At 35.4% G+C, this 13,464-nt stretch overlaps 1 protein-coding gene across 3 annotated transcripts in view; it reads left to right on the plus strand.

The window, feature by feature from the left end:
• The window catches only part of LOC140827724 (eIF-2-alpha kinase GCN2), a 41,205-nt gene that overhangs the window by 25,747 nt on the left and 1,994 nt on the right, over positions 1-13,464 (plus strand). For 2 of the 3 annotated variants that reach the window (XR_012117019.1, XM_073190512.1), the window contains exons 12-28: positions 2,260-2,314; positions 2,525-2,694; positions 3,273-3,457; positions 4,323-4,468; positions 4,541-4,790; positions 6,841-7,123; positions 7,245-7,338; positions 7,520-7,600; positions 7,694-7,750; positions 8,411-8,542; positions 8,614-8,697; positions 9,862-9,970; positions 10,053-10,189; positions 11,456-11,563; positions 12,849-12,934; positions 13,037-13,139; positions 13,206-13,328. Coding sequence is in view for 1 of the 3 variants with exons in the window: in XM_073190512.1 (XP_073046613.1) it covers positions 2,260-2,314; positions 2,525-2,694; positions 3,273-3,457; positions 4,323-4,468; positions 4,541-4,790; positions 6,841-7,123; positions 7,245-7,338; positions 7,520-7,600; positions 7,694-7,750; positions 8,411-8,542; positions 8,614-8,697; positions 9,862-9,970; positions 10,053-10,189; positions 11,456-11,563; positions 12,849-12,934; positions 13,037-13,139; positions 13,206-13,328 (2,203 nt within the window). In the remaining 2 variants the exon portion in view is untranslated. Of the gene's footprint in view, positions 1-2,259; positions 2,315-2,524; positions 2,695-3,272; positions 3,458-4,322; positions 4,469-4,540; positions 4,791-6,840; positions 7,124-7,244; positions 7,339-7,519; positions 7,601-7,693; positions 7,751-8,410; positions 8,543-8,613; positions 8,698-9,861; positions 9,971-10,039; positions 10,190-11,455; positions 11,564-12,848; positions 12,935-13,036; positions 13,140-13,205; positions 13,329-13,464 lie in introns of those variants that run through there. The other variant, XR_012117020.1, reaches the window with a different exon arrangement.

The following is a 13,464-nucleotide window of genomic DNA, read 5'->3' on the forward strand; positions in this document are numbered from 1 at the left end:
TATTTTTCATACTCTGATACTTTGACTGTATCCACGATGATGCGAATGTTCAACGGACCCTTTGCAGTTGATATCTGAATATTTGTGTTGATGAATCCTCCTTCGAGTCCCACAACTTTGATTTTTGCAGCCGATAAGTCTCGAAGTAGAACAGTATCGTGGCTGATTCCTAACAATCCTCCGCATTGATCACCGATACTTTTGAACAGCTCTTTGGACCATAAATCCCACGGAATTCCTATTAATCGTATCCAACTGTTGCAGCATTCGGACACTTCCTCTACTCTATTGATATCCTGATTCCATCTCTGAAAAGATAATGTGACCCTGTTTTCCATAAAGCATTTTCCCAGACTCAAATAGAACAATGCGTCCTCTCCATTAAGAGGCCACCAAACTGCCTTATTTGCCTGAAATGGAAACATTTCAATGGTACTTTGAACTGCCTTTCCAAGTGTCTTTCTCACAAGTTCCCACGATGTATTGACACAATCCCTTGTGATGATAATAGCCTTACTCCAATCCTTAGACTGGATATCAGGTAATAGATCCAGTGCTGCCACTTGTGAAAATCCCTCAACACTATCGTTCTGCCGAACATATAGCCTCTTCTGATGTTGTTCCATTGACTTTTTACTGACTCTGAATTTTAGTGCATTAACCCTACTGTTAATCCTAAATTTGGACAGATTGATTGCCACCCATTTCCATCCCCCGTTGAATCTGCCACTTGGAATGATGATGCGCTGAGTCTTGGCCCTCGAAATTAATTTGAAAATTTCTAGGTAGCTTCCTCGCCCGTTCACTATTCTCTGCATAGATACCACTCCTTCTTTTCCTCTGAATCTGTTGAAAGAAGAACAGGATTGTGGTTTATGAATGTAGTCCCACAGTTTTTCTATTATCCATTCTAAGCTTTCCGTGGTCAACTCCAGAACGTAGCTTGCATTTCTGGTTCTTTCAGTCAACACAACTGTGTTACCCCTCAAACCCCTGTTAATGAAGAACAGTTTTTGTTCAACCTTAATCTCACAGCTAGATTTGAGTTGGTTTCTATTCAATCCCTTAAACATTGCGCCTGAAATCGAGTAACTAGGTAAGGGAATGTTGCAGAAAAAGGCCAAAGCCAAAAAGAAAGAAAACAAGTTGAAGGGATAGGGAACGGAATGAGAAGGAAAGAAGGACGACGATAAGGGGGTTGGGTTAAAAGGGTAGGGTTCGGGACGATAAAGGGATGAAGGGCGACGGTGAAGGGGTTAAGAACTGCGACTGTTAATCGTCGCCGGCCGTCCGCCGGAAGCAAGGGATGGAGACGATCAAAGCGATTCAGAGTATAACTAGATCGATGGTTTGGTCGGTGTTATTGACAGAATATAAACATCTTAGTATCTCTGATATAGTTAGGGATTGGAAATATGTTTGGTCGTGATAACGGCGGTGTTATTTTGTACTCTTTTTAATTATTTTGTGGATTGCTTATCCGCTTTTTTAAACCTTAATTTCAATCTAATAAAAGATTGTTTCTACTCAAAAAAAAAGTTTTGGGATTTTTGGTCGGCTTTTTCTGTCTCCCAGAGTGATACCTATACTTTTCTTTACCTTCGCTTATGAGTTTGATAGATTGTGCCCACTCTTACCTATACTTTTCTTTACCTTCGCTTATGAGTTTGATAGATTGTGCCCACTCTTAGTAATTCTTCCCGTTCTATTTGTGAACGGTTAATTGAAAGGGCCCGTTGTCCATCCCCCTTGGATTTACAGACTCGGAGGCCGGAGGCGGTGTTTGGGTATTTGTGGAATTTGTTTCTGACGAAGAACTTGAAGCCATTGCAGAATCATTGTCAAAGGGCAGGAAAGATATTACCAGACTAGGGTAAACCATAGCTCTGACACCATGAAAGAAATCAAGCAGTAGCTGTAAAATTGAGGAAAAACTTAAAAGATATTTTATTGCTTTTACGACACACTTATTACAATACAAGATGCTTAAATAAATAGAATAAATGGGATAGAATATTCCTACAACTATGGGTTATACAATCAAGTAATTGATACATGTCAATCTTATCAAAAATAAGAAAAAATCCAATTAAATATTTTTATTATTTACAATATACTTTTCTACACAAACATTTCTCATTTGACTATTGTGAATGACACTCGCCTCTGGTTATATTCATTTTTATCCATAATATTGTTTGTGTCCTGACTAATTTTTTTTTGTTATATGTTGCAACCCTACTATGATACTGTTGTTAGGGAAGTAGCCACGCTTTCTCGGTTGCAGCATCAACACGTTGTACGGTATTACCAGGTTGTAATGTCCTTGAAGCATATCAATTATTCAATTGGAAGTGATTTTTCATTTTATTTCTGTATCATTCATTTGCATTTAGGCTTTGGTAGCTAAATCCATTGTTTACAACGTTATGATGAATCCAAATGTAAACAGATAACATAGTTTAAATCTTTTGATACATATGTGAATTTGACTTTTGTGACTTTCTTTAAAACAAATTTTCAGGCTTGGTATGAAACAGGAGTTGTTGGAAGCCCTGTCAATAGTGCACAGGGTACTAAAACTGATATGAGCTCTAGTTTCAGCTATAGGGACGCAAGTTCTTCGGACCCATTTGGACATGAACAAAAGCTTGAGTCAACATACCTTTATATTCAAATGGAATACTGTCCTAGGTAGCTTCTTTCCAATTTCCTCTTCAAATGCTTTCACTCCCCAAAATATCAAGAAGTTCTCATACGTAGAGATTTGTGTTTGCCAGTTTTTATGTCACAACTAAGTACTAAGATCACATGTCCCGAAGCACTAGAATCTTCGGATCACCAAGTTGTACAAGTTTTCTGATGGATGGAACATTGTGCCAAATGCATGCTTATGTTTTTGAAGTGTTTTGATTCTCCTCATGTACGATTACAAAGGATACTGTTTTCAAATATCTGCCAAGCCTCTAAGTTTCTAACTATGAGCAAACTATAATTACATTTCCCTTATAGACATTGCATGGGGTGGGCATGCTCTCCTATGGAGTAGTCTAGAACTTTTTCTTGACTGGAATATGAAATGCACTAAGCAATCAGTATCCCAACTAGTCATTTGGTAACAGTGATATGCATCATTCTTTATTTTTATGTGCTGCTTGTTTTTGTAAATTCTATTTTATATTGATGATGTTCATAATTTCCTGAATTGCCCAAGTTTATTTTCAGTGATATGTATTGTTGACTTATTCCTTATTAGATCTATTTTTCTGAAGGACATTGAGGCAAATGTTTGAATCCTATAATCATTTTGATAAGGAACTTGCGTGGCATTTATTCCGCCAAATTGTGGAAGGCCTGGCACATATTCATGCACAAGGAATTATTCATCGTGATTTGACCCCTAATAATATCTTTTTCGATGCCCGCAATGACATCAAAATTGGGGATTTTGGACTTGGTAAGAGGCTGCTACTAGCTTGTCACAAAATATTGCATTGAGTTGGTCCATCTTTCGTCAGATTTTATGGAATTTCTTTTGTAAATCAAGTAGTTCTAGCATTATCACATCATATGTGTAGCTTTTCTTTTATGTTATTTACTAATAGAGGTCCTTGCGGACCACCTTCCTCGGAATAAGCGAAATTTGTTTTTAAAATCCGATTGTTACTGTAAATGATGCTTATATGTTAGTTGAACTTGAAAACAAAGATGCATGGAGTAGCACCTAAGGTGAGAGATTAGTTGTCAAAATCAATCAAGTGTCCTGGGTAGAAGTAAAATGCAATAAATAAAATATTTTAAAAAATAAAAACAAATCTAGTTTTTTAAAATATGAAACATAAGATATCAAATATTGAAATTATTTTCATTTTCATATTTTAAATATCAAATATTAAAATGCGAGGGCGAAGGGCAAAGGTGACACAAGGGCAGAGGCGATGGGTAAAAAACGATGCGATGTTTGGGTTTTTTGTGCTCTTTTTTTTTAAAAAAAAATCCTGTAAACAGAGCAGGAAAATGCACTTTAAATGCAATTTCACTTCTATCAGAAGCTTTTTTTGAAAAAAAGTCTATTTTTCACGCAAGCACACTTCAATGCGAAGTGCAAAAAAACGCTTAGCACAGGCAATACATGTCTTGCCGACCATACTTTAAGGACTTTTAATTCATAACTTTTGAAAGTGGAAATAATTGAAATGGAATCACATACCTTCAAATATTCTCCGTGCAATTCATCTGAACATAACATCTCTAACTCGAAATATTACTTCTGACTTCAGCAATTTTAGTTGAAACTTACAGAATGGTTGTCTTGTATTCAGCAAAGTTTTTGAAGCTGGAGCAATTGGATCAAGATGTAGATGCTGCTGAAATTGTTAGATTATCTGTTGATGGAACTGGTCAAGTTGGAACTTATTTCTACACTGCACCAGAAATAGAGCAAGGATGGCCTAAGATTAATGAGAAGGTTGAAGTTTAATCATTTGGATAATTTTTTCCAGTTATCTTCGAGTCTTATGAACCATCATTCTATGTACAGGTTGACATGTACAGCTTAGGAGTTGTGTTTTTTGAGTTGTGGCATCCATTTGACACTGCTATGGAGAGGCATATTGTGCTTTCTGATTTGAAACAGAAAGGAGATCTTCCTTCTACCTGGGTTGACGAATTTCCAGAACAAGCATCCTTACTACGGCACATGATGTCGGCAAGTCCGTCGGATCGTCCATCAGCCACAGAACTACTGAAGCATGCTCTTCCTCCGCGAATGGAGTATGAATTGCTAGATAGTAAGTAAAGATATTTTTATAGAACTTCAACCGAGTTTTACAAGGATCTTATGCAAAGCTGAAAAAAAATTACCTCATTTATCATTGTTTTTACCGTTTATTTAGCTTGATCAACAAATTTGTGATTGCAATAATCAATCTTAGTGTTGACGTGCCCTAGTGATAATTTTGTAAAACTCTACAAGGATTAGATATGTTGCTTGAAAATGGATACTCTAGTGTATAATGTTGTATTTTATTGGAATACTTGCCGTTGTTTTACCTATAAAGTTATTATCAAAAATAGATTTTTTTTGCCATAAAAAGAGTGAAGGAACGTGACTGAATTGGAGACTATGAAAATGAGTGCTTGGCTTCGTTGACAGAAATATTTTTGACAATATTGTAAAATTAACTAACTTTACAATGTTCTTTTTTTTTAAATAATATATGTGCCTATTGAGAACTTTCATAAGTTTTAATTTAGCATCCTGTATCTTTCGGTGGAATCATCTTATTTGGGCGATTATTCAAGATGGGTAGATCAGATTTTCTTATGCTCTTGTTCTAAAACTATATAATTGTTCAAGGAATGTCTCGGCTCTTATGAACTTTGATCATAATCTTGTAATGGCGTTCTTCAAGAGGTATTGGCGTAATCTCCTTCTCATTTATTGCTGTTTAATTTATAATAAATAAGTAGGGGTCCACTACCAAACTGCCACCGTGGCACTGTCGGTGTTTTATTTTTAAAGAAGCAAATATTTATATGTGTGCATATTTGCTTCTAACTCTTGCCCCAATCGCATTGTTTTATTATAGTAGTTTATAAGCTTGTCTCTCCTTGGTGACTGCTGGGATTTGTTTATCGTTGTTGGATACTAATTACTATGCTTGATTTGTGCTTGATTTTGATCTTTTTTGTCGGACTTCAAGCTTTCATTTGTTAATGTGGCGAGTAATATGCAATAATTCGAACTTTGGTTTGAAGTGGGCTTTAGTTAAGATATCTATAGTTTATTATTTAGAACTAACAAATGGCATGGAAGTTATTCCATTCTCTAGTTTCTACTTATTGAAGTGCCTGTTAAGTTCAGTATGATTAATACAATCACGCTAGACTGGGCTGTTTGCAATGCTTACTGCAGATTTATCAACACAATACAACATTCATTGGTGCTTGGCATCTATTTAGCTCTTGACATACCATTTTTATTCGCAAAATCTCACATTCTCCATTTGTCATGGTTCAAAACTTAGCTCCTGCAATATTTCGTGTCACCACATTTTTCTTTTTGCTTCTGTAAGTGACAAGATTTCCCCATATGAAAGTATGATAACTAGAGGTTTATCTCTTATCAGAGATGGACACTACCGAGTCTGCATCTGTGAACTCTTCCACACTTCTTTTTCATTGGGAAGAAACGGAAATGTTTTCCCAATTGAAGTTCCCATTGAATTGATCAATCTGGCGGTCATGACGAAATTTTAAGATTTCCTTGTTTGTTGTGTTGATTCGGTGGTTGTCGGTTCATTTATTTTTCTAATGAGATATCCACATTTACCTTTTCCATCAATCATGAGTTTGATTGATTGCGCCAAGCCACCAACTCTAGATAATCTTTTCTGTTCAATTTCTAAACGGTTAATTGGATGGGGAGTAGTCCATTCCACTCGGATTATTGGGCCAGATTGTGGAAATGATTCAATGCTAACCACTGAAGATGAATTTGTATCAGTTGCCATGGCCATGTGCGTGGGTCCACAAAAAAAGAACCTAGATGCTAGGTTAGAATTAACCTAGCTTGGATACCGTGAAATGTGAGACAAAGAAATAGATTTTATAGAATAATTTCTGGGATTTATTTTCATCGTGCATGATACATTACATAGAACTAGGTTTTCCTACGCATTTGTTTCTTTTACTTTCTCATGAGATCAAGCTGATGCCATTTACTCCTTTTCGAGTTTTGGTAAAATAGTTGACTTGCTTGGATAGTTGACTTACTCAGGTGCTATTGAGAGACTTGATACCCAATATTGCTAAGGAATTTTTCTCTTGGATATGCAGATGTATTGCGTACAATTCATAGTTCGGAAGACACGAGTATTTACGAAAAACTTGTATCTGCATTTTTTGATGAGGATATGCTTAGGATGAAGGATGATCATGAGAATGTTGGAAGATCGAAATTGTCACAGAACGATACTTCATCGGTCCTTTTCACAGATGTGGACACTTCTAATCGTCGTTCGATTATCAACGTTGCTATCGAAGTTTTTAGACAGCATTGTGCTAAGCATTTGGAGATCTTACCAATGAGAATACTGGGTAACAATCCTCAACCAAATAGGTATGTTTCCCAGTTCTTTTTATGATTGTTTTTAATATCTCTTATTTTTTATTTGCATGAATAACTTCTTTATATGTTTGTATCTGGCTGTTTTTTTGCTGGTTCCCAAACTTTATTCAAGGAATGCTGTCAAACTTTTGACACATGGAGGAGACATGGTTGAGCTTTGCCATGAGCTACGCTTTCCCTTTGTGAAATGGATTGTCGCAAACCAGGTGTGGCTTTCATATTTTTTCTTTTGATGTTACCAGCTCATAAAAACTACAGGCCTTTTTTGCTAAAATTATTTGGATATGGTCAATATTTGTGAATCCAGATGTTAGTATTGCTATCAAATGCTGAGTATAATTGAAAGTCTTTGAACTATTAAAGAAACCAACTCATTTTTTTTTGTAGAAATCATTTTTCAAACGCTATGAGATATCTTATGTATACCGAAGAGCAATTGGCCATTCACCTCCAATTCGCTACCTCCAGGTTTCACTGATTTTCATGCAAATGTTCTACTGGTATCATTGTGGTCAAGCCCATGTTGCAGTTTTTTATTTACGTGAGATACACTGTTTACAGGGTGATTTTGATATTGTTGGAGGAGAAACTGCAGTGACCGAGGCAGAGGTCATTAAGGTCCTAAGCTTGTCCATAGCTTTTTTTTTCTCTCCTTGCTCCCCTTTCTCCACTTTTCCATATTTTTTACCGATGAACAGAAACGTGTAGATATACACTTCTTGATAAAAAATTTTGTGCTGTAATTTATTTTAGATCAAGTTACGACACCAAATTATGAACACGTACTATTTCCTCAATATGATGCTTCGTAACTTGAGAAGCTTTTACTGGTGGCTTTGCTTTTGCCTTTCGCCACTTTAGCTCCAAGGCACTAGTGGGTCACTAATTTACATCCCTCTCATCCTCTTATTGTGCAATCAACACTGCCCAAGACCTGAAAATAACCCCACAAAACTTAAAATGAGATAACTTGCATTTACATTTTAAATCCAGCTGTATCTTGTTTCACCGTTACGCTAAAATTAAATTAATTGGTGAAGAGCCTTCTTGTTTATTTGATCAAAGTCTGTATAACTGGATGATTTCATCATGATTCATGAAGTTAAAATAAGAACTGTGAATTACTTTTAAACATGCTAGTTTTCTGTTGTCATCTATTTGCCGCATGGATGACAATATGCTCTTGTTAAACATGCTAGTGTTCTGTTGCTATATGTCTGTTGCAATTGTATTCTATATTTTGAATTTGATTTACAAATTTATGGTTGTTAATCGTAGGCTACGATGGACATTGTCACTAAATTTTTCCTATCAGAATCCTGTGACATTCATTTAAATCATGGGGACTTATTAGAAGCAATATGGTCTTGGACAGGAATAAAATCAGAAAACAGACAGAAAGTAGCTGAGGTATGGAATCTTAAGTAATTTGATCAATGAGTTCTGTTGACAAGAATGGATTTTCTTTTTGTTACTTGCAGCTTCTCTCTCTTTTGGGTTCTTTACGTCCTCAGTCTTATGAAAGGAAGTCAAAATGGGTGTTGATTAGGCGCCAACTTCGGCAGGTTGGCAAATATCAGGAGTAGATTCTTAAATCAGTAGTATATACAATTTTTTCTCTTTCTATTCCCTGCTTCATTAAATCTGTTTCTGTTAAATATTGTAAGAGAATTTTAATGGAACATTCAATAAAGATTACTGAAAAAATTGGTTCACTATCAGCAGTTTTAATAATTTGAAAATAGAAAATATTGCAGAAGGTTATGCACACTTAAACATTGGCTGAGTACGGAAAAAAAAAAGCATGTTTGATTTTAGTTGAGGAACCTGTGAAGAATTTCTATTTGTATTTGTATGCAGGAAATAATGATAACACACTTCACTCTAGTGTCTGTTCTAGTGTTGTCATAGCTCAAAAGTACTCTTGAAAAGGTTGTTAGGTCCCTTGTGAACTTTGCCCCCCTAAATTGACTAGGTTGTTCATTCAAACTTTGCCAAGTTATTTTTATCATCTGCCCTGTTGCAACCACAATTTAAGAAATGAAATTGTATTGCAAAAGGATCGTAAAATATTCAAAGAGAGAAACTCTTTGTACAACCCTAGCCAAATGCTAATATTTTCCCTAGCCAAAGCTAGTGAAACCACTCAACAGATAAAAATAACTCCCTTCCCACTCAAACGAACTTCATCTTATATGCTCTTTTCCCTTCCCCCAAGTTTATACTTCTAGAATTCTCTTACTTACTAGCCAATGATTTGGCCCATTTTATTAAGGTCCAATACACCCAAGTCCCTAACACGCCCCATCTGTTTTTATTAGAAATAAAAGAATATATTTTGGAATCAACTCTTTTTTTAGAATCTTTTGGAATCAACTTTGTCACCTATATAGAGGTTTGATGATTGGATTGTTGGAGTGTTTAATACGGTTTTAGCTCTCTGGGCATCATGTCATGAGTGTAAGTTTTCATGATTGAACCATGTAATTTTGTGTTGTGTAGCACTTATCACTTCACTACATTTGTACTATCTAAGATCCACATTTATTTTGTTAATATGTGTGAAATAACATCTGAGATTGAAGTCAATAACCAGCCATAAAAATCATAATTTTAACAGGACTTGTATGGAGTATGTGCTTTTTGAATCAGCATCATTGACATGGCCAGCGGCCGTCAGTTAAATTTTATTTGAAAGCTGAATATTCATCCGTTGTTATTGTTTGCAGGAACTCAATCTTGCTGATGATGCATTGAATAGATTACAAACTGTCGGATTAAGATTCTGTGGCGTTGCAGAGCAGGCACTTCCCAGACTAAGGGGTGCCCTGCCTGCAGGTATATTTTTATTGATTTACTTGCTTCTATGGCCCTCTATGAAGCTTACATTAGGTGAATTTATATTAGGAGGCTGTTGCAGATAAATCCACACGCAAGGCGCTTGATGATTTGTCGGTTGTTTTCAACTACATAAGAGTCTGGAGGATCGACAGCCATGCTTTTCTCGATGCACTTATGCCCCCGACTGAAAGTTATCACAGGAACTTGTATTTCCAGGTATAGAACATTTTGAACATACATCAGCGGGAATATTTCTTTGATATTGAATTATTCATTAGCTTGTGTCAAAATCTGATTTTAAACAGCAAGCAGGATTGAAGCAGAAAAAAGTCAACAATAGAAAATCAGCACTAAACTAATCAAAAATAATAATAATACACAAGCACAATGATAGAATCTAAATAAGAAATTGTCCCATATGATTCTAGTTGACCTACAATTTTTAGTCCCCAATTTGCATTATAAATCTGGAAGTTTCCACTATTGTATTTTACCATGGTTCCATCATTTTGTATTTATCTAAAAAGTGACAGAAGTTTCCCAATCTCTGCGGTCCATATCATCACCATCATTTTTTATATCAAAAGTCAATAAAACAAGAAAGTCTCTGGTCTTGGACAATAGTGATGATTCGGTGGAAGAAAAGGATGAAATTTATGCATCATTTCATCTAATATATAACTTACAAACTACATATAATAGTAAATATGTATTTTTTTTTCAATTATAATTATGCAGAGTAAATAACACCGTTAAATTATAACTGTATTGATTTCATGATCATGTATTATGGATATAAAGTTTTTGTGAATTTTGAATAAAGAACGCAATACAATTATTTTCTTTTACGTCACATGACTTACATGCCCTTGAGTCTTTTGCACATGCAACACGGCAGATAATTGTTATTACTCAAAATTTAGGAAAACTAATGGTAGAAAAGTTCATGTCTTGCTGCCATGGATGCATGATGACATCTGGCTCAAAATTTAATAGTGTTTTTGGGTGTTTTGGGAAAAAAAATTGTTAGAATGTGATTTGAAAGATTGTATTGAAGAATTTGATTTATGTTTGGTTTTATTTTATGAAGAGTACATTTTTTATGTATGTCATGTAAAATATGTTGGGTTAAGTATATGCAAAAGCAAGAAGAAGTTTGCACTCTCCCACACATTGGAACATAAATATCAATCATGCCTAACTTGGTAATTGTTGCCATGTTTCTGGAGTCTATATTTCAATATTCAATTACCAACATTCAATAAGTCCGACAAATATAGCAATTTTCATAAGGGTTTTGCAGTTAGGTGCATGTCCATTTACATTATATAACTGTCATGTCTCAATTTTTTTGGTTTGAATTCGGTTTTCCAGTGTGGAACAGCACTATTTTGTTTGTTCAGAAATTATTCGAGTAGAGATTGACATTATTTCTGTAGTTCTTCACTTCTTCATGATCGAGTATTCATTTTTGGTATGCAGATATATTTAAGAAAAGAAAACATTCCTGTGTCATCGATGGAAGGAACGCTTCTTGCTGTTGGCGGTCGTTATGATTATTTGCTTCAAAAGATGGCAGATTCTGTATATGTAGGTGTCTTGTGGATTTCTTCTTTCCATATTTGCATCACAATACTGATATATCTGTATTTAAGTTCGTGTTCCAAATCGAGGTTGACTCTTTGAGCTAGTTCATGTTTTGTATCCACTAAGATCGAGTGAACACGACATTCAGATTCTATTGGGAGTATTACATTTCTTACTTTTTTGATGTGATATATTTATCAAGCATGTAAAATCTTTTTTTTTTTGACATGAAAGATCATATCATTAAGCATGTAAAATCTTTGCTTCTGACTTTCTTTACATTTTCCCTTCAAGAGATAATTGGTATCTCTTCATAGCAATAAGAATGTAAGCTTCTGTGTTACTGGAGGCCTTTATATGGCTCCAATAACTTCATACAGATTTAGTGTGTGTGCTTAAATTTCTTATAAATGATAGGTATATCTAATTTAGGTTTGTAGTTCAACAGTTGGAGAATACGATTTTCTGATATTAACGAGAATACAATTTGAAATGTGAGAGTTACCGGTAAGAAAAATAAGATGGCGGTGTGTCGGGTTTTACTTTTGTCAAATATTTTAGAGGTTAGCATTATTTTCACGGGGAAGCTGGATGAGGTAGCAGCATAACTTTTTCTATTTATTTCTAAGACATTAATTTTTTCAAGAATCTGGGTATGTACGGATAAGGTTACATTCTTCTTGTAAGAGCGATGCATTTGATTTCCCATAAATGCTCCTGCTCTTTTGCATATGCAAAGAGGAAATTGCTAAGGTGGAGTAAGATTAAGCTTAAGAAAATTATAAATGACTAGCTCTTACATGACCCTCCTGTGCTATGCTAATGTCATTCCCGTCCTTCACTTGCATCTGGCGGCTATGAAATATTTAAACAAGTAACTCACTCCCTGGACAAGTTTTATGATCAACGTGCCTTAAAATAGCTTAGACTACAATTTCTCGTAAAGTTAAAAAAAGAAAAATGACCTCAGTTCTCATTTGCTCATGGTTCTGGCTCATGTAAAATATTTTATGGATTACTGCTGGACCTCTGATACCAAATCAAGGTTATAATTATGAATTGTTCTAGAATGAGAGTATTAGTTGATATAGCCCTTCTGGTACCCATACAGATATTATAATTAGGATATCAGCTGATTTGTCATTTAATTCAATTGCATCTACTTATTTTTTGTCATTTAAATCCACAAATTTCGCAAGCAATCTTGTAGGCATATTATTTTCCTGGCGGCGATTATAAACATGAGCAGACATTATAATGTTCTTTCGGTTGTGCCTAATGTTGCCAGAAATCAAATCCTCCTGGTGCAGTTGGGACAAGCATTGCACTAGAGACTATTTTGCTGCATTCTTCTGTGGACTGTAAATTGTATAGGTGAATTTTTCTCCCAGTATTGTCCCCCTTATTGACCATGCTGTAACAATTTCCTGCTGGCTTTGAAATCAACTAATGGCCTTAATTTTGTAACTTGAACAGAAATGATGGTGGCATTCATGTTCTTGTCTGTTCAAGAGGAGGAGGTGGTTTATTAGCGGAGCGCATGGAACTCGTAGCTGAACTGTGGGAGGACAATATCAAGGTCAACATATTATATATAATTCAGATATCTGAATATAATCTACACTTTCTGAAGTGCTTATTTCAGGCTGAGTTTGTCCCCTTACGTGATCCAAGCCTTACCGAACAATACGAATATGCAAATGATCATGATATCAAATGTTTGGTTGTCATCACCGACACTGGGGTATCTCAGAAGGGTTCTTTGAAGGTTGGGCTGCTAACTGAATTTTTTGTTTCTCCCTCCCCCTCCCTCTCTTTCTTTCTCTTTCTCTTTCTCTTTCTCTGGATTTTTATGTTTCACAGTTGCATGAAGTCAACCTCGAGAAGGTGGTCGTAAGATCTTC

The sequence above is a fragment of the Primulina eburnea genome, chromosome 3 (genome assembly GCF_022965805.1).
Source record: "Primulina eburnea isolate SZY01 chromosome 3, ASM2296580v1, whole genome shotgun sequence".
NCBI classification, from domain to species: Eukaryota; Viridiplantae; Streptophyta; class Magnoliopsida; order Lamiales; family Gesneriaceae; genus Primulina; species Primulina eburnea.